This window comes from Chiloscyllium punctatum, chromosome 32 (genome assembly GCF_047496795.1).
Source record: "Chiloscyllium punctatum isolate Juve2018m chromosome 32, sChiPun1.3, whole genome shotgun sequence".
NCBI classification, from domain to species: domain Eukaryota; kingdom Metazoa; phylum Chordata; class Chondrichthyes; order Orectolobiformes; family Hemiscylliidae; genus Chiloscyllium; species Chiloscyllium punctatum.
In genome coordinates this window covers 45,052,469-45,073,044 of record NC_092770.1, presented here as the reverse complement: position 1 = coordinate 45,073,044, position 20,576 = coordinate 45,052,469, and the positions used below count along the sequence as shown (strand labels likewise).

At 40.6% G+C, this 20,576-nt stretch overlaps 1 protein-coding gene across 1 annotated transcript in view; it reads left to right on the top strand.

Annotated features, from left to right (window-relative positions):
• LOC140457801 (bcl-2 homologous antagonist/killer-like) overlaps nucleotides 1-19,503 on the top strand; it is a 35,140-nt gene extending 15,637 nt beyond the window's left edge. Inside the window, exons 2-5 of the mRNA XM_072551421.1 lie at nucleotides 9,651-9,789; nucleotides 14,052-14,195; nucleotides 15,577-15,757; nucleotides 18,224-19,503. Of these exons, the coding sequence (XP_072407522.1) occupies nucleotides 9,651-9,789; nucleotides 14,052-14,195; nucleotides 15,577-15,757; nucleotides 18,224-18,331 (572 nt within the window). The 3' untranslated portion in view covers nucleotides 18,332-19,503. The remainder of the gene's footprint in view (nucleotides 1-9,650; nucleotides 9,790-14,051; nucleotides 14,196-15,576; nucleotides 15,758-18,223) is intronic.
• Nucleotides 19,504-20,576: the final 1,073 nt, after the last annotated feature.

The window sequence follows — 20,576 nt, the reverse complement described above, 5'->3', positions numbered from 1 at the left end:
TTACCAACTTGTGTCTCATTTCTGAAAATTAGGAGACAGCAAGTTTGAGACCAATGTCTAATGGTGTTTGATGTCAGCAGGGTCAATGGTTTTTGCCTTTTAAGATAGTAATGAGAATACTATGCTTGTGTTAAAGCATTGGCAGTGAGTGATTTGAGGAACTATCCATCTACTGATGCAGGAATGATTGTGTTTTAAATTGGTTCGAGTGTGACTTTAATACACTTAACATAACTAATCTGTTTTGCAATGTTCTACTGGTGCTACTGTTCATTTTGCTACAGTTCAGTCTCTTGTATAAGGCCCAGTTGTAGTGTTCTGGGACTGTTCTTGGAAGATTACTACCAGTGCGTCCACTATCTTAGTGGGTGGGTATAAATAGTCATTTGAAGGGAGCATGGAGAGAAAGATAGGAGGGCAGTACACTTGGGAGGAGAGAGTGCACGATGAATTGATGCATTCACAATTGCTTAACAAATTGTATATTCTGGAATACATCAAGTGTGTTGCATTTCAAAAACTGAGTAATTCGTCAGTTGTATGAAGCACCGCAGAAAGCTGAAATTCTGAGAACAAACGAATTCTTTATGCTAGAACCCACTGATTTTTAATAAGCCTGTGTTGGTTGGTCATCCAACCATGTGTGCCTATGCCTGCATTGATACTCAAATAAACTCCAGATTTGAACATCTAGTTTTTTTTGTGTACGTGTTCATACTGTCTACTATTCTTAAAAGCTCTGAGCTTGTAGATCACAACAGATAATGTATTACTCATAATCTTGAGGTGAAGCCTTGAATCTTTTGTTTTTCAATGTATTTATATTGTGATATTTTTGAATGTATTTTCTTTTTCTTTGGCAACCTACCTGACACCTCCATGTATTATAATTTTAGTAGTAAAGTATAGGCATGTAACAAAGTCCTCTCCCTTTACATTTCTGCTTTCCTAATAGAAAGATCCTGCAGCCACTGATCAGTGACTCAAATTTTATTTTAATAACTCAGTGCTTCACTCCTTGATGGGACCTCAATGAGGGAATGAGCTAAGAGTGGCTTGATGCTATGTTTATTCCTTCTCCATGATACTGACCATTCACATGTATTCAGAATCATGTGAAATCATTGCATTTGTAACCCAATGTTTTCATCAGTTGCCTATCAAAACATTACATACCCTCAGAATAAGACTGTAATGCAGACAAAAAGCAGGGCTCAAGTCTCGACAATGTTTATAGCTTGCCCAATTCCACCAACGCGTTGACATTGAAAATGCTACACTGGCTTTTTTTTAGATTAGATTACTTACAGTGTGGAAACAGGCCCTTCGGCCCAAAAGGTCCACACCGCCCCGCCGAAGTGCAACTCACCCATACCCCTTACCTAACACTACGGGCAATTTAGGATGGCCAATTCACCTGACCTGCACATCTTTGGACTGTGGGAGGAAACCGGAGCATCCAGAGGAAACCCACGCAGTCACGGGGAGAACGTGCAAACTCCACACAGTCAGTCACCTGAGGCGGGAATTGAACCCGGATCTCTGGCGCTGTGAGGCAGCAGTGCTAACCACTGTGCCACCGTGCCGCCCACCGTGTATGTTTTGCAGTATGTTTTCCTCCAAATTGGGACAGACAAATTATCCAAAACCAACATGTTTTTACTTTGTCATATAAGAGGCAACTTTTTTTTAAAAGTACATTAATCTTGATTTCTTTCATGGTCATGCTGGATGAATATTTTTAAGGAAAGCATCATTTAGAATCATTACAGCACTTTCCAGTCCTGGCAATGGCTTGGTTCTGAGGAAAGGTGATTGGACCTGAAATGTTAACTCTGCCTTCTCTCCACAGATGCTGACAGACCTGCTGAGTTTTATGCTGCAGAATTTACTGTGGTCTAGCTATTTTCCGCCAATGGTCAGTCACTGGAATATAGGCCCAGATTATTTGATGGTCTGATCGCCATTGATCCAGTATCGAGTTGCACATGGGGACTCTCCAGAAATTCTATTGAAACACACTCCAAAGGAATTGCATGGGAAATTGAATTTTCCTCTGCATTAATCCTCTAATCCTGGAGCCCTCCAAAAGTCTCACTTTTAATTTGGAGACTTTGAAGAGTTTTGGTGAAATAGAACAAAATGGTTACTCAGGAAAAGGTAGACTGTTTAATACATAGTCTAACTCCTGAGTAACTGTTCAACAGGCCCCATATTTAGCTCACTCACCCAACTTTACCTCTTCCAATTGCTTACACCCCCGAACACCTAGAGCCAACCTTACCTCCCCGATCCTGACCCACCTCCTTTCCTCTGTTCCTGACTCAGGCCTTGCTGCTGGACCTGACACAACGATGGATTTAAGGATGTAAACCTAATGACACTGAAGAAACTGTGATATCTTTCCAAATTAGGATGGTGAATGGCTTGGAGAGGAACTTGCAGGTGGTGTGTCCCCATGCATCCATTTCCCTTGTCCTATTAGATGGTAATAGTCATAGATTTGGAAGGCGCTGTCTAAGGAGCCTTAGTGAATTTCTGTAGTGCATCTTATATATGGTATACGTTTGTAGATGTGGTGCCAGCCAGGTGGCCTGCTGTGCCCTGAATGATGTCAAGCTGCTCGAGTATTAGAGCGGCACTCCTTACTGGGGAATATTCCATCACACTGCTGACTTGTGCCTTGTAGATGCTGCACAAGCTTTGGCGAGTCAGGTGGTGAATTATGCACTGCAGGATCCCTAGCTTTTGACTTGCTTTTGCAGCCACTGTGTTATATGGCTAGTCCAATTCAGTTTCTGGTCAATGGTAACCCCTAGAATGTTAATAGAGATGGTAATGCCACTGAATGACAAGGAGTGATGGTTAAATTCTCTCTTGTTGGTCATGATCATTGCCTGGCACTTGTGTGCCACAAATGTTACTTGCCACATTTCAGCCCAAGCCTGGAATTGTCCAGGTTTTGCTACATTTGTTCATGGACTGCTTCATTATTTGATGAGTTGCGAATGGTGCCAAACATTGTGCAATCATCAGTGAACATCCCCACTTCTGATCTTATGATAGAGGGAAAGAGTTGATGAAACAGGTTAGTCTTTGGACACTACCCTGACAAACTCCTGAAGTGTTTTCTGGAGCTGAGATGAATGGCCTTCAACAACCACAACCATCTTTCTTTGTGCCAGGTATGACTCCAACCAGTGGACAGTTTTCCTCCTAATTTCCGTGGACTCTAGTTTTGCTAGGTCACATATAGCTTTGATGTCAAGGGCAATCTTTCACCTCACCTCTTGAATTTAGCTGTTTTATCAATGTTTGAAGTAAGGCTGTAATGAGGTCAGGAACTGTGGCCTGGATGGAACCAAAACTGGGCATCAGTGAGCAAGTTATGGCTGAGCAAGTGTTGCTTGATGGCTGTGTTGATGACATCTCCCATTTATTTCCTGATGATTGAGAGCAGGCTGACGGGGTGATAACTTGCCGGGTTGGATTTGTTCTACTTTTTGTATATAGGACATACCCAGGCAATATTTCACCTTGCCGGGCAGATGCCAATGTTGTAGCCGTACTGTAACAGCTTGGCTAGGAATGAGGCATGTTGTGGAACACATGTCTTCAGTACTATTGCTGGAATTTTGCCAGTCCCCATAGTCTTTGCTGTACTCTCCTGCACTCTTTGTTGAGTTAGGGTTGATCTCCTGCCTTGATGGCTATGCTAGAACGGGACATGCCAGGCATGAGGTTGCAGATTGTGTTGGAGTACGATTCTGTTGCTGCTTCTTATAGCCCACAGCACTCATGGATGCTCAGTCTTGAGTTGTTAGATCTGTGAACACTATCCCATTTAGCACAGAAGTAGTGACACACAACGTGATATAAAGTATTCTCAATGTGAAGGTGGGATTTTGTCTTCACAAGGACTATGTGGTGGACATACTTACTGATACTGTCATAGACAGGTGCATCTGCAGCAGACAGATTGATAAGGATGAGGTCAGGTATATATTGCCATCTTGATTGATCCCTCATCACCTGTCACTGACCCAGTCTAGTAAGACTGTCCTTGTGGACCTGACCAGCTCAATCAGTAGTTGCTGCTGAGCCGCTCTTGGTGGTAGATATTGAATTCCCCCAGCCAGAGTACATTCTGTCCACTTGCCATCATCTGTGCTTCCTACAAATGTTGTTCAACATGGATGAGCATGGATTCATTTTGAGACCATGATTATTTTTCTTTATATTTTCTTCTCATTTTTGATTTGGAGCTGAACGTGGTGGTTGAGAATTGTACTTGGAACAGTAACTTGTTTTTAAAAAAGGAGAGAACAAAAGACTGACATTTTCTGGTGGGAACTGGCTTGAAAAGTACTTCTCTCAGGTTAAGTCCTTCTTTAAGAACACTATAGATGGAACTGACTTTGAGATGTCATTCTGCTCAGGGACAGGTAGATGGTTAGATCTTGAATTGATCAATCAAGGGAGGACCAATACTAGTCAGGTGACTGTGGTGCATGTTGAAAACGAATGAGAGACCAAGAGGTAAACTGGTTTGGACTTGGTTTTTGGGCAAGAGGCATTGTTACTTTGGAAGCTGCAGGGCTTATTTTTATTTTGCTCTCTCTCTAGTTACTCTTCAGTTATCGATGAGCTGAAAGTGCTGAAAAAAGAACCCCAGTCTGTAAGAAATAAGAAAAAGTTTCTGGAAGACTGCAGACGCTGTTTGTATTGGCCAATGACTTTGGAATTCGAGCAAGATATAATCCTGCATGCCTGTAATATAAGCCATCGAATTTCATTCATCATTGAAACAGTTATCTAACTGGCAACCCACGATTTATTTTTAAAAATTCATCCCTTAACTGTGTCTTGTGTATCTGTCTATCAGTGAGAGAATAGGGGTTGATGATCAAGAAGATTGGGCTTAGATCATAACCACTAGGCATTCTAATAAATGTCTATCTATATTCTGCTAAAGTTTACATTATTAATAATAAATTGTTAATCTTTGCTTGAATTATGAACTTGGTTTATAAACTTGGTCCAAGATCGGTTATTTGTAAATTCTGGTTATGAACAACTGAACAATTTTGAGGGTCATCAGATATTTTAATGTCATGACTTTGCATATCTAGTCTGATTTAGTCATGCTGGCTGTCTCTGTGTCATAACGTGCATCACCTCAGGTGGGAGGTGGTGTGATACACGATCTGCAGCAGGAGGTTTCCTTGCCCAATTTGACCTGATGCCGTGAGAATTCACAAGTTCACAATCAATATTGAGGACTCCCAATGCAATATGTTGTTGTTTCCAGTGAATATGTGAGTGTTATGTGGTCCTTCTGGTATCATTGTTTTTTTTGAGACTTTCTAGCGATTGTTACTGAATGGCTTTCAGAGGGCAGTTAAGAGTCAATATGTTCAGACCAGTTAAGAATGGCAGTTTCCTTCCCTAAAGGTTACTAGTGAACCAGATGGGTTTTCCTGACAATGGCTTCAATAACTCCTTTATTGAATTCAAGTTCCACCATCTGTGTGGGATTTGAACCTTGGTCCTCAAAACATTATCTGGGTCTCTGCATTTAAGTGTAGTGATAATACTACTACACCAATGCCTCTCCATAATTTTTAAATAGGGGCATAGGGTAGAAGAGCAAGGAGGTTTTGCTGAACATATGTATTGCACTTAATAGACTTTGGCTGGAGTATTGTGTACAATTCTGGTTGCTACATTATTAGATTAGATTCCCTACAGTGTGGAAACAGGCCCTTCGGTCTAACAAGTCCACACCGACCCTCCGAAGAGTAACCCACCTAGACCCATTCCTCTACTCCATATAATGCACCTATCACTATGGGCAATTCACCTGATCCGCACATCTTTGGATTGTGGGAGGAAACAGGAGCACCCAGAGGAAACTCACGCAGACATGGGGAGAATGTGCAAACTCCACACAGACAGTCGCCGAGGCTGGATTTGAACCCAGGTCCCTGGCACTATGAGGCAGCAGTGCTAACCACTGAGCCACCATTGCAGAAGAGAATAATAGAGATGATTCCAGGTAATTAGAGAAACTTCAGTTATGAGGATGGATTGGAGGGGTTGGGCCTATTCCCTTTGTACATCTGGTTAAAAGGACTTCTGATAAAAGTTTTCTAAATCCTGAGAGGTCTGAGTAGGGCAATAGGGAGAACCCATTCCTATTCATAAGAGGCCACAAATTTTAAAGTGATTTTCAAACATAGAAAATGTGATCAAAGTAAAAGATTATTCTCACAATGAGTGGTCTGAAATGTACTTCCTCAAAATATAGTGGAAGTAAAGTCATGCATCCTATTTAAGTTTAAGTTTAGATTACTTACAGTGTGGAAACAGACCCTTTGGCCCAACACTGACCCTCCAAAGAGCAACCCACCCAGACCTATTCTCCTACATTTACCCCTTCACCTAACACTACGGGCAATTTAGCATGGCCAATTTACCTGACCTGCACATTTTTGGACTGTGGGAGGAAATCGGAGCACCCGGAGGAAACCCACGCAGACACAGGGAGAATGTTACGCTATTTCTGAGGGCTTTGGATGATAGCTCAAATTTCAGTAATGTTCAACTTGGAAATGCAGGCGAATGACACTATGCCATAATGTTTGTTTGACAGTCTGTAGCGGCATGATGGGCTGAGTGGACTCCTTCTGTGCCATAAAACATCCATCATTCCGTGATTGAATAGCAGTACCACTGGCTATTGTTGGAAGAACCATCACCCAAAAGTCAGCATTCAGCACAAAGATCATTGATGACAGAAACTAGTTTGCAAGGTGCTTATTGCAGGGGAGTCATTTGTTGGGGACGTGACAGCAAATGCAAGTGCATGGTTCTTGTTGGCTACCCCTTGCTGATACCGGGTCCCTCCATTAGACACTGAGTAACTCTGAACAAGGGATCTCCCGCAGAGCTGGTAAGCAGCCCCATGAGGGTTGGTTTCTCTAATTCCGCACTTGGCAGTGGAATTGTCAGGTTTTCCAAAGACTTTTCTGCCAGGAACTAGACCAAGCTGGAGCTGGGAAACCAGAATGGTCCCCACCCTCTGACCTCCCACCTGATTAAGTACAGCTCAATCCCAGCTGGCCACCAAACTCAGTGCAGAGATAGTAACAAATTTTCTCTGTTGGGTAGGAGCTTCATAAAAAGAAATGAAAGTTTGTGAAGAAAAGATCAGAAAACTGGCAGTTAGTATAATAATCGGGGCTGTTTTACCTATCATTTAAACATAAAATGTGTGTTCATTTGACTTTGCATCTGTTGCCGTTGCTCTTGCCTAGAGGGAAGAGGTTTGTTATGTAAATTCCAGTAGGCCTTGTTCTGTTTATATTCTACTAAACAGTTTAACATTGTCTGCTGTGTCACTGAGACATGTTGCAATAAATCATAGAACCTGTGGAAGCAGGCCATTTGTCCCACTGAGTCCACACCGAACCTCCAAAGAACGTCTCACCCACAGCCACCCCCCTACTCTATGCCTGTGACCAGGGGTGTGCCACAAAGGTTGCTGCTGGGTCCACCTCTTTTTGTCATTTATTTAAATGACTTGAATGTGATCAGAGGAGATATGGTTAGTAAGTTTGCAGATTGAAGGTGTAGTGGACAGCAAAGAAGGTCAGCTCAGATTACAATGGGATCTTGATCAGATGGGCCAATGGGCTGAGGAGTGGCAGATGGAGTTTAATTTAGATAAATATGAGGTGCTGCATTTTGGAAAGGCAAATCAGGGCAGGACTTAAACATTTAATGGTAAGGTCCTGGGGAGTGTTGCTGAACAAAGAGACATTGGAGTACAGGTTCATAGTTCCTTGAAAGCGGAGTCACAGGTATTATGATCCTGGACTATACAAATAAATTTATGTTATGATCTTGCTTTGGACCAGTACCTTTATTGACTAAGTGGGATCCCAGTCTCTTACTAAGAGAATAAAGACACAAGTTTCCATCTTTTGAACGAGGCAGCTATAAACCTGCTTGTATAAAATTAGAGCATCACTGCAATTTACGAAATATATATAAAATTATATTCTAACATCCATGAATAACATTTTCCTTTTATTTGTGGGCATTCAAGCTAGACCAGCATCTAATGCCAGTCCCGAGTTGCTCTTGAGCAGGTGAGCTACCTTCTTCAACCAGTGCAGTCCATTTGCTGTCAGTATACTTTCAATGTTGCTAAGGAGGGAATTCCAGAATTTTGACCCAGTGACAGTGAAGGAACAATGATACATTTCCAAGTCAAGATGATGAGTGGCTTTGATAGGAACTTGAAGGTGGTGTTCCCATGTATCTACTGCCCTTTTCTTTGAAATGGTAGTGGGCATGTTTTTGGAAGGTGTTGTCTAACAATATTTGGCAAATTTCTACTGTGCATCTTGTAGATCATACATCTGACTGCTCAGGAATGTCAGTAGTAGAGTGACCTTTCTTCTGATAGTCAAAAGTCATTTATCACTCTTACACCAGGTGATGCCAACCTCTTGTATGGTGATTTGTATGTATCATTGTTGGATAGTAGAGTAGACCATTCAGCCTGGAGCCTCTACTGGGAAAGAGAAGTCACACACTAGCAATTTTCTCAGAGGAAAAGAAATCTCACCTGCAACTTAAATGTTAATCTATTTTAAACTGTGTCTCTGGCCCTAGCCACGTAGGGCAAAAGATCCTCTCAGCGCCCACCAAATCAAGTTTTTATTTGGAATCATAATGCCCTGGATTTCACCTGTTCTTGGGAAACAAGCAGTACTGGTTTTTCATTGCATGTACAATTTCACCGTTTTTATGTGGGCTTTTGAAGTGTCACTTACCAGAAAGTCTAAAAAAAAACCTTCTACAGGGAATCTGGGATCATTGTGAACAGGGAAAGTGTCAAATTGAAGAATACACCTGGGAGGCAACAATGAAATGTTTCTGGGCCTGGGGTTGTGAGCAAAGAACTTTGTTAGGATGGCTCTCTGTCACATTCCCAATGCTAGGGAACTTTCCCAGCAGGAAGCAGGGAGAAGAATTGATTGCTTGAATAGTGATGGGTGTGGATGGTTCTTCTCCTTGAGGCTCATAAACTTTCTTTGGACTTTGGAGACACACCAACCTTTATATCATTGCCCACCCTGTGCCCACCCTGTGCCTGTCCCACAGTGGGTGTTTAGCGATGCCAAATAGTGCAATCCTCAATTAAGTTATATAAGTGAAGCTGCATCTTGATGTTTTCAGTATCAACCATCAATCAGATTTTTGGATTTAAGATTTTTAACCTGCCTGAAAAATATTAAAAATCGACATATGGTAACCTTCTAAAATATGTACTTGCTTCATTTACCCATTTCCTGAATTAACTTGAGCACCGATCATTAGGTCCAATTTACTTAGTTCACTAAGAATAGCTAATGAGATAATACTAAATGATAATGTGGATTTGGTTGTTCCAGTAATATGTAAAGTTTTCAGTGCTCAGTCTTATCTTCTAGGTCTAGAAGATATTCCTCAGTACATTAAAGGCAGGGTGACACATAAAATAATTTCAGGTTTTAGTTGTGCACTAAAATACTTGTCCATTATTTAATGTTCCCACCTGAATTGTTCCGTTTTTGCTTGTTTTATTTTCCACACAGAGCAGGGCAAAGTGAATGAAGCAGAAAATCTCTTACAGAGCACTGTATACTACCAAAATCAAAGTGAGATGGAAGAGAGTACAGAAAATGGAATGATTGTGCCTGATCTGCCAGAAACCACAAACCAGACAAACCCCAGGTATGTGATATGTGATTCAGTGCTTAAATACAAAAGTACTTTAGTTTCTTATGTACAGAGAGATGGGTCTAGTTGTTAAGAAATACTGTAATTATTAGTATTTCAAGTCTATATTCATTCTATTTCCATGAACAACAATCATTTTGCATTCCTAGCTAAGAAATTAGAACGATAGCCAAAATGAATACAATATACACATGACAAAATTGTTTAATAAATGGCAATAATAATTGTTTAATAATTATTCTTCTGAAGATGCCACTCCAATTTTGGATGAAAAGAACAAATATAAAAGTAAAATAAAATAAAGGACTGCAGATGCTGGAAATCTGAAATAAAAACCAATGAAAACTCAGCAGGCTTGGCAGCATCTGTGGAGTCTGCACAGAATTAATGGTTTGAGTCCTCTTTCAGAAGGGTTACTGGACTTGACATATTAATTCGGCATTGTTGCCACAGATGCTGCCAGACCTGCTGAATATAAAAGTCATATCTAAGTGGAAAATTAATTGGTTGTGCTGTTTTCTGGTCAGCTCAGGCACAGCTGAGATGAAGGATCTGTAATCCAGCAGCAAATTATCCCCAGATTATCCTTCAGCAAAAATCCAGTTCACCAGATTACAAAAAACTATTTCTGGTAACCTTCCATAAACATTTAAAATGTTGATGTTTACAATTAAAATATTGCACACAACCCTAAGTTCTAATGTGTAATTCAAGTTTCAGGCACAGACAATTAAATGTCAAACCGTGCAAATCAGGGAAATCAACTGACTTGAAGGGTTTGATAATTAAGTTTGGATTCAAGGAGGGAGCTAAAGAAGGGAGCAGTTTTGAGGGCTGTTGTGGCACAATGATAGTGTCCCTACTTCTTGACCAGTAGGCTCCAGTTCAAATTCCATCTCCTCCAGAAATGTGTAATAGCAGCTCTGAACAGGTTGATTTGAAAAATAAAAATGGGTCTGTTTTGAGATTGGTAGACACAAAAGTATGGGCTTCCTGCACTTTTTAACTGTAGGACACCTTTCAACATTTTTTAATATAGGGTTTGTGTCCATAGAACATACAAAAGTACAGCACAGAACAGGCCCTTCAGCCCACAATGATATGCCAAGGATTAATCCTAATCTAAAAGAAAATAACCTAACCTATGCACCCGTCAGTTCAGTGCTGTCCATGTCCATGTCCAGCAGGCACTTAAATATCCCTAATGACTCTGCTTCCACCACCACCGCTGGTAGTGCATTCCATGCATTCACAATTCTCGTGTAAAGAACCTACCTCTGACATCTCCTCTATACCTTCCTCCTAACACCTTAAAACTGACCCCTCATGGCAGTCAATCCTGCCCTGGGGAAAGATCTCTGGCTATTGACTCTATTCATGCCTCTCATTACCCTGTGTACCTTGATCAGGTCACCTCTCTTCCTCCTTCTCTCCAGAGAGAAAAGTTCGGGGTTAGTCAACCTCTCTTCATAAGACAAGCTTACCAGCCCAGGCAGCATCCTGGTTAACCTTCTTTGCACCCTCTCCAAAGCCTCTGTATTTTTCCTATAATAGGGCAACCAGAACTGGACACCATATTCCAAGTGTGGTCTCACCAGGGTCTTGTAGAGCTGCAACAAAGCCTCACGGCTCTTAAGCTCATTCCCCCCTGTTAATGAAAGCCAAAACACCATTTGCATTCTTAACAACCCTATCCACTTGGGTGGCAATTTTGAGGGATCTGCGCACTTGAGTACCAAGATCCCGCTGTTCCTCCACACTGCCAAGAATCCTGTCTTTAATCCTATATTCAGCATTCAAGTTCGACCTTCCAAAATGCATCACTTCTCATTTATCCAGGTTGAACTCCATCTGCCATTTCTCAGCCCAGTTCTGCATCCTGTCAATGTCACAACAGCCCTCAATACTATCAACAGCATCTCCAACCTTTGTATCATTGGTGAATTTACTAACCCACCCCTCAACCTCCTCATCCAAGTCATTTATTAAAACTACAAACAGCAGAGGCCCAAGAACAAAGCCCTGCAGGACACCACTCACCACTTTCTTTCAGGCAGAATTCTTTCCATCTACAACCACTCTCTGCCTTCTGTCAGCCAACCAATTCTGAATCCAGAGAGCCAAATCCCCCTGTATCCCATACCTCCAGACTTCATGAATGAGTCTACCATGGGGAACCTTATCAAATGCCTTACTGAAGTCCATATACACCACATCCACTGCTCGACCTTCGTCTATCTGTCTTGTTGCCTCCTCAAGGAACTCAATAAGATTTGTGAGGCATGACCTTCCCCTCACAAAGCCATGTTGACTGCTTTTAATCACATATGCTTTTCCGAATAGTCATAAATCCTACCCCTCAGAATTATTTCCAGAACTTTGCTGACCACAGACATAAGACTGACTGGTTTGTAATTGCCAGGGATTTCCCTATTACCCTTCTTGAAAAGCGGAACACATTCACCTCCCTCCAATCTGCTGGTACGACTCCCGTAGAGAGTGAGGAAGCAAAGATCTTCGCCAGCGGCTTAGCTACCTCCTTTCCCGCTTCCGGGAGCAACCTAGGATAAATCTGGTCTGGCCCTGGGGACTTACCAACCTTCATGTTTGTCAAAATTTCCAGCACATCAACTTCCTCAATCTCGATCCGTTCAAACCTGTTTCCCGGCTCCTCAAAAGTTCTCATTCACAACAAGGTTTCTTTCCTTAGTGAAAACCGAAGCCCTATCTGCTCAGATTCCATGCACAAATTCCCTATGCGATCCCTGACTGGCCCTACCTTCTCCCTGATCATTCTCTTATTCCTCACATATGAGTAAAATGCCTTTTGGTTCTCCCTCATCCTTCCCGCGAAGCCTTTTTCCTGCCCCCTCCTGGCTCTCCTCATTCCATTTCTGAGCTCCTTTTTAGCAAGCCTGTAATCCTCTGAAACTGTGCTAGATCCTTGCTACCTCCTCCTTACGTAAGCTGCCTTCTTCCTTTTGACGAGAAGCTCTGTTCTCGTCATCCAAGGCTCTTTAATCTTACCCCTTCTTGCCTGTCTCAGAGAACAAATTTATGCATCACTCGCAACAACTGCTCCTTAAACATTTTGTACATGTCCAATGTGCCCTTTCTGTGGAACAATTGCTTCCAATCTGTACTTCCCAACTCCCATCTGATAGCGTCCATAGTCAGCTTTATTGACAGGCTGGCTGCTTGTTAGCTGGAGATACTGTGGCATAAGGGTGCAACTGAGCTTGAGTGTGAGCAGGCAGACCCAGTTCAGAGTAGGAGGGATAATGGGGAAGAAGGTAGGTATTCTCACACAAGAGGTTAGATGGTTGCTAAGCTCAGTGTGAGGATGGCAGTGGCCCTTGGTGGTGATGGATGAGGAGGTCCAATTGCTGACTGGAGCACTGGCTGTGATGGGCGGTTTACTGATAAGCTCCTCGCAGCCTAGAGGAATCATTCCATCTCCTCTTGGTCTGCAACCAAGGCTGACATAGGAACTTCAGCCCTTCTTGCTCCTTGCACCTGCCAGGTACCCTGACTCCCAGGGAAACAGGCCAACTATGTATAAGAACAAAATTACTGCAGAAATGAATGTTGCCTTTTGATGTACCTAATGACTAACAACACTGTTCCTCCACCCCCCACCCCCCCATTACCTATCCCTGATCCCACCTGTTAAAACTATTTGTCATTGAAGTCATTTGGGTTTCTGAGTCAAATGTTTAGCTGTTTACCCTCCTTTGGAACAATGCTTTGGTAGTTAAAGTTGCCCCAACATTATCACCACCTTTGTGTCTGTTTTAACATTTTTAAAATATTTTGTGATCTCAATTCCAACGTTGACTGTACAAGCATCTAAAAGGCATTGACATTTAGAACATGACACAAACTTCAGTGATTTGGATGTAAAAATTATAGATAACAACTAATGATTAACGTCTGAGGTTGAAATTCTTTTTTTGCCTGTGGATAAGTGTGGGACTTGAGGTGGGTGCCATTTTCAGGTAAACTGTTCTGTTCTGTTAGTTATTCCTACGTTACTAAGGAGTAAATTGCCAGCAGGGACAAACATTCTGAGTTGTTTGAAGTCTACCTGTGGTGGTGGACCAATAGCCACAGAAGGACAGTAAATCGCAGAAGAAAAATTGGAGGAAGCTAAATCGAGTTAGATAGATTTGTCAATGAATTTTGCTTCTGGTCATGAGAATGTAAAGTTTCTTATTTTAGTTAACATAGTATAACATTTAATATTACCTTCATAGTTCCAGTATAGAAATAGGACGTCAGCTGGCAATCATTGGAGATGAACTTAATCATCAAAAGAACAGAGAATTTCAAGGTGTGCAAGCATACCTTTTTCTCCCATCTGAAAATGGATATGAGCCCTTCTGTAGAGTTGCTGAAAGGTAAGTTTCTAACTATGTTGTCCAGATTTGCTGTATAAATCTAATAAGTAGCAGTGGTTTATCTGAACTCTATTTGTTACAAGTTCTGGTATCCAGGTCACCAGCAGAATAGTCCCAATACTAAGCTCCTGTACTACATTCACTAATTTAAGCAGAAACTTCAATCTCCAGGTTTTGTTGTGGTTGGGTAGAATTATCAAACAAATATTCTGGCAATGACATCAGAATTCTGAGAAGCAGCCTGTGGTACAGGTTTCTGTGAAAATTAGAACCAGATAAAGGCCAGAATCCTGATTTGGGCTGTGATCTTGCGTAAAGAAACACAAGGTTCTCAGAGATCAGTTTGCAGCAGGTGCCAGTTGATATGGAGGTTGAGAGCTGTATGAGTACGGTAAAAACAATGACTGAAGATGCTGAAAATCAAATACTGGATTAGTGGTGCTGGAAGAGCACAGCAGTTCAGGCTTTTGCCCGAAACGTTGATTTCGCTGCTCGTTGGATGCTGCCTGAACTGCTGTGCTCTTCCAGCACCACTAATCCAGCTGTATGAGTACGCCAGGCGTCAGAGGAGTGAATGTTTTTTAAACCAGAGCTGATCATACTATATTATGAGATGTTAGAGCGGTTGGATGAAGGGACCTCTGGGTAAGTTATGTCATCAGAACTGTTGTGGATATAGTGAAGGAACTTCAGCAAGGATGTGCCTTTTTAGTGATAATTGTTGTCATAGAACTCTGATGGAGTGAAGCTGTTGTCAGGGGCTACTAAATGATCAAATCTTGTGTTACGAACAGTAACACAAAGGACAATAGAATTATGAATTACTTTAGGATGGCACATACGATCATGTGTCCTAACAGGGCTTCCTGACAAATCGTGATATTTTTTCTCTCTGGATCCAGCTATCTAATGTATTATTCATGGTTTCTATTGAGTGTATTTTATTTTGTCAGTTCATGTTTAATTTATTTTGGTTTTTATTTGAGTTTAACATTAAAAAACTTTCAAAAGTTAAATCTTGTTTGGTGATTTGTTTTGCATAGGTTGGTTCTTTCAAGTTCTTGGTTTGCACAGGAATGGTAACATTTATCTAGTCTTTTGTTTGAGAACTGACTGCAGAGAAGGTGATCAATCAAACCTTTAGCTATCCTCTCAGAACAAATAAGGAACAGGGAGACTGAGGGAAAGAATAAAAGTATCTGGTCAATGAAAGGAAGAAACATGAAAGATTAAAGTAAACTTTGAAAATATTTTTAAAATGAATATTGTGTTAGTTTATAACTAGGAGATGTAAAAAAAATTGAAAAAAGATTATGTAATGCTAACTAATCAACTGTAACAGTGTTTTTGTGTTAAAAGTGTATCAATTCCTACAACACAGGTTATATGACAATGGAATCAACTGGACCCAAACAATAGCTCTGCTGAGTCTCAGCTACAAAATGGTGACTTACGTCTATCGGAGAGCAGTTATGGGGTGTTTTGGCAAAGCTACAAAATCTGTTGCAAAGATTATTGCAAAGAACCAAGTTGCTCAATGGATTATTGAACAAGGTGGCTGGGTAAGTATATATGTGGTGTGATGGGAATGTTGATCTGAGTGGATTATGTCACGTTCAAAATGTTTCAACTCATTGCCCTTCATCTTTATCAGCTACTTTATTCTAAGTCGAGAAATTCAGAATTAAACAAAGCCAGAAGACAGTGTGTTATAAAATTACGCAGGAAATATTAATTTTAGTTGAATTTATAAGGGGTGGATTTGAAGAAATCCTGCCAAACACAAATGTTTCATTTGCATTGCTGAAGGTGTAGTGATCTCACATATTAGAATATTTGTATTTATATTTATAATTTGTAGAAGGGGGACTTGCATTTGAAAGGGAAGCAGCAGAATTGGAAAAGCTACATGATTTAAACTCGAAGAGTAAAGGAGTCTCTGTTTAACTACACATTCAAACAATTTCCATTATTGCTTTTTTTCCCAGAATCTATTATTTTACTCACCTTCACATTAGACTTATGCGCTATCTGGCAAGTCATTTTTTAAAACATCTTTCTCTGTGACCTGTACCCAGCTTATCCATTATGGTTAAGGGCAAGCAAAATAAAATATACCCCATTTTCTCTAGAGTGTGGGAGGCTGAGGGGTGACAATATTGAGGTTTATAAAATCATGAGGGGCATGGATCAGATAAATAGACAAAGTCTTTTCCCTGGGGTTGGGGGAGTCTAGAACTAGAGAGCATAGGTTTAAGGTGAGAGGGGAAGGCTTTAAAAGGGACCTAAGGGGTAATGTTTTCACACAGAGGGTGGTGTGTGTATGGAATGAGCTGCCAGAGGAAGTGGTGGAGGCTGGTACAATTGCAACATTTAAAAGGCATCTGGATGGGTATATGAATAGGAAGGGTTTAGAGAGATATGGGCCAAGTGTGGCAAATGGGATTAGATTTATCTCAGATATCTGGTCATCATGGACGAGTTTGACTTATGACTCTACAAGAACTGAAATATTCTTTATTTTGTCAAAACAAATTGACTTGGAAGTCATTTAATCAATATTGAATAAGTGTAATTCAGCACATGAAAAGAGAAGCCTCTACTGTTTTAGCAGCATTTGTACTTAAGTGTAATATTAACAGTTATGTTGTGGATACTAATGTTTGAAATCCTGAGGCCTATTGAGTTATTAAATTTTTGAATTCCTTTCCCACAATTCACAATGTGGTACTCTGAGGTGTCAGTGGAATTTAGCTCCATTTCTATTGTGATTCTGTTTTATTAGTGTGTTTATGATCCTGTACTTCTTTAAATTTTGATCACCATAATTACATTAAATGCTGTGTCAGGTAAACAGCTTGGCAATGTACACTACATGGGCTCGCTCCAAACCCCCCAGTCCTGGTGAAGGGTTAAGCCCGGAACATTGACTCTCTTGTTGCTCAGATGCTGTCTGACCTGCGATACTTTTTCCAGCATCTCACTTTGTCGACTCTGACTTCTCCAGCATCTGCAGTCCTCACTGTCTCCTAATGTACCCTACATCCAGACTTTGTGTATGTGTGTACATTATATGAGGCATTTCTGCAGTAAAATGATAGTAGAATACAAAGTTGAAATGAACCCTGCCTCTAATTACAGTCATGATTTGGAGGAGCCGGTGTTGGACTGGGGTGGACAAAGTTAAAAATCACACAACACCAGGTTATGGTCCAACAGGTTTCCAAATAAACTACAGTGTTTAAACATTTTAATATGATTAACAGAGGCAAAAAAATTGCAATTTCTTTTGTATAATAAAAGCAAATTTTACTGGTTTACCAGTCACATACCTTGTTTTCATGCTATTATCACAGAAAGAAAAACGAACTTGCACCTCTCATAGCCTTTGGACATTCCATAGTACCTGACAGCCAGTGAAATTTAGTCACTGTTACGGAGACATGCAGCAGTCTCTATTGCTATTTGGCTAGTGGCTCACACTAAAGACATAACAAATAACAATTAGATAAATAATCAAATCCTTTTCTCATGAAGCCTTTACAGAAAGGACTTTTGCCTTTGCAATAAATTACAGTTTCCTTTATCATCAGTTTCTGCAATCTTTACCGTAAATGCAGTACTTCATGTCCTAACAGACTTAATTTTTCTTTCAAATTTTCCTGAACTTATTCTGTTTCAATTTGTTGAGATTAGCTTTTTTTAAAAACTATCAAATGCCATTCCGTCTGATTATTCCATCTACTTTTCAACATTTATATCTGTGTTTATGATTTGTGTTATGACCACTCTTTGCTAATATTCTCACATTGTTTGCATTACCTGCTCATATTTCTTTCCTTTCCAAAAACCAGATCAAACATTCCCTCCTTCCCTGTTTAACTAGAAACCATATTGAAATTTAAGTAGAGCAATTGCTCACTGGTGTTTTATTAACACCTGCTGCATAATCCTAACACCAGAGGCTGTGGCTTGTAGCAGATGCTTTGGTGACTGTAGATTGTTTTTCTTTCTCTCTTGTTTTACAGACCACTGCCTTGTCCATTGAGAATGCCAACCTGAAGTGGCTGTTTGGAATTCTAGTGGCTGTCATGCTGGGCGTGGCAATTGCCCAAAGATTTATAAACCATGAATAGTTCCATGTGCTGTGCTGGATCGTCAAAGCTGGTCTTAGACCAAGCAGCATATCTGCTGATTACTTCACCCTGGCGGTGGATATTTTTTATTATCAAGTTTGAATATTAGAAATAATGTTTTTCAAATATTTTTGCTTTGGATATTTAAGTTTTTTTTGGGAAAAGTGCTGGGCCACTCTTACATTTTCTAAACTTTAATAATATAACGATGTAATTGAATATATGACTGTTGCTGATAACTGTCTAGGTTGATTGCCTTTGGGGATATTTGCTATAGTTTTTCCTATATTGTACAAAATTATTGTGATGATCCTGGCAACACTGTCTTGAACTATAATATGAAAAAGAGCTATTATTACATAAGTATAAAAAGGATGGTCGTCATTTCTAGTCAGAACTTTTACTTAGTGAAATTTTATTGTTTGGTATTCATGTAACATGATTTGCCCATTTGATGCAGGTGTTAACTTGTTTGGATCAATACATCCATCCAGTAAGGTATACCATAAAAAATAAAAGCAAGACACCTCAGATGCTCGAAATCTGAAATAAAAGCAGAAAGGGTTGAAGAAACTGAGCAGGTCTGGCAGCACGTGTGAAGAGAGACACATAATACAATCTTTGCACTCAAAATATTAACTTTGTTTCTTTCTGTACAGACATTGATCAACTTACTGAGTTTCTCCAGCACTTTCTGTTTTATGCCATTCAAACAAATTAAAGCCAGTTTTTAAATCCATTAACCGATGAGAACAATACTGGTGTGGTTTGAGATAAGGACAGAATCTAATCTCCCTTTTTTAAAGTTGTCCAGCATTGATTGCCCATTCATTCAAAGATGGTGATGAGTTGACATCTTGAGCAGCTACAATTCTCGTGGGTAAAGTATACACACATTAGAAAAGGAGTTAGAATCATGGTCCCAATAATCATCATTTTAACTTTTGAGTGTGGTAACTGGTTGCAGGCAGCCAAGGAACTGATTTGGGATTCTGTGATATAAATAGAATGTGATTTTTAACTCCAGGTGTGCGCGGCATGGTGGCACAGTGGTTAGCACTGCTGCCTCACAGCGCCAGAGACCCGGGTTCAATTCCTGACTCAGGCGACTGACTGTGTGGGGTTTGCATGTTCTCCCCGTGTCTGCGTGGGTTTCCTCCGGGTGCTCCAGTTTCCTCCCACAGTCCAAAGATGTGCAGGTCAGGTGAATTGGCCATGCTAAATTGCCCGTAGTGTTAGGTAAAGGGGTAAATGTAGGGGTATGGGTGGGTTGCGCTTTGGTGGGTCGGTGTGGACTTGTTGGGCTGAAGGGCCTGTTTCCACACTGTAAGTAATCTAATCTAATCTAAAATTAAACCTTGCAGTAAAAGCTGGTTGCTAGGCAGCAGCAGGACCAGAGGATAGGGGTGTAAGAAAAGAAAATGTGATATTTTCCTTGTGGATCAGGAACCAAGACCCCAAGGAATCGTTGGTCCATCTGTGCCAGACTTCCTTCCCATCACTACTTATTGCAGGGAGCTGCTTCTTTGTGGCCCCAACGGCTGTCTCCTGCCACTCTAAATCACACTTATCACTGATTGTCTACCTAATCATTCCTACCAGATTTGACCAGGAGTCCAATCTTGATTAGGTAACTGAAGTTCAAGAGATATAATCTCTCCAGGTTCCCCCTTAAGCTACAAAATATGCTTTATGCTTGGCCCTCACACAAAGATCTTGAGGTAAAATCAGGATGATTATCACACACTAATATCACACAATCTGATTTCACCAGTGAAAAGCAAGAAAAAAAAACTTAGAGACTTGAAATCAGCTTGGTTAACGCAATCTCTCATTGCAAATTTGAACTGTTTAACCCTATGCCTGTGTAAAATAATGGACATTTGAGAGAATACAAATGCAACTATTAAAATCAGCTATGGGTCAAAACAAAAAAAGACCAACCAAGGAATCCATATACAACAACCATATACATCCATATACAATCCATATCCATATATAAGCAGCATTATTGTAAAGATAACTTGGAATAGTGTTTGCTTAAGTGTGGTAGGGTTATAGTATTTTAGTTGGTGTTTTATGTGAGCACTGTAAGTAAAACAATTCTGTTGTGATGTTATGTATTGTTTTGTACTAAATTTTCACTCTCCCACTGAACACCACCTCTTTCTGCCCCACCTCCTGAAATCTACTTATTTTGTTTAGCATTTCATACAAGATGAATGAGTAATGAAGTCAAGTGAGA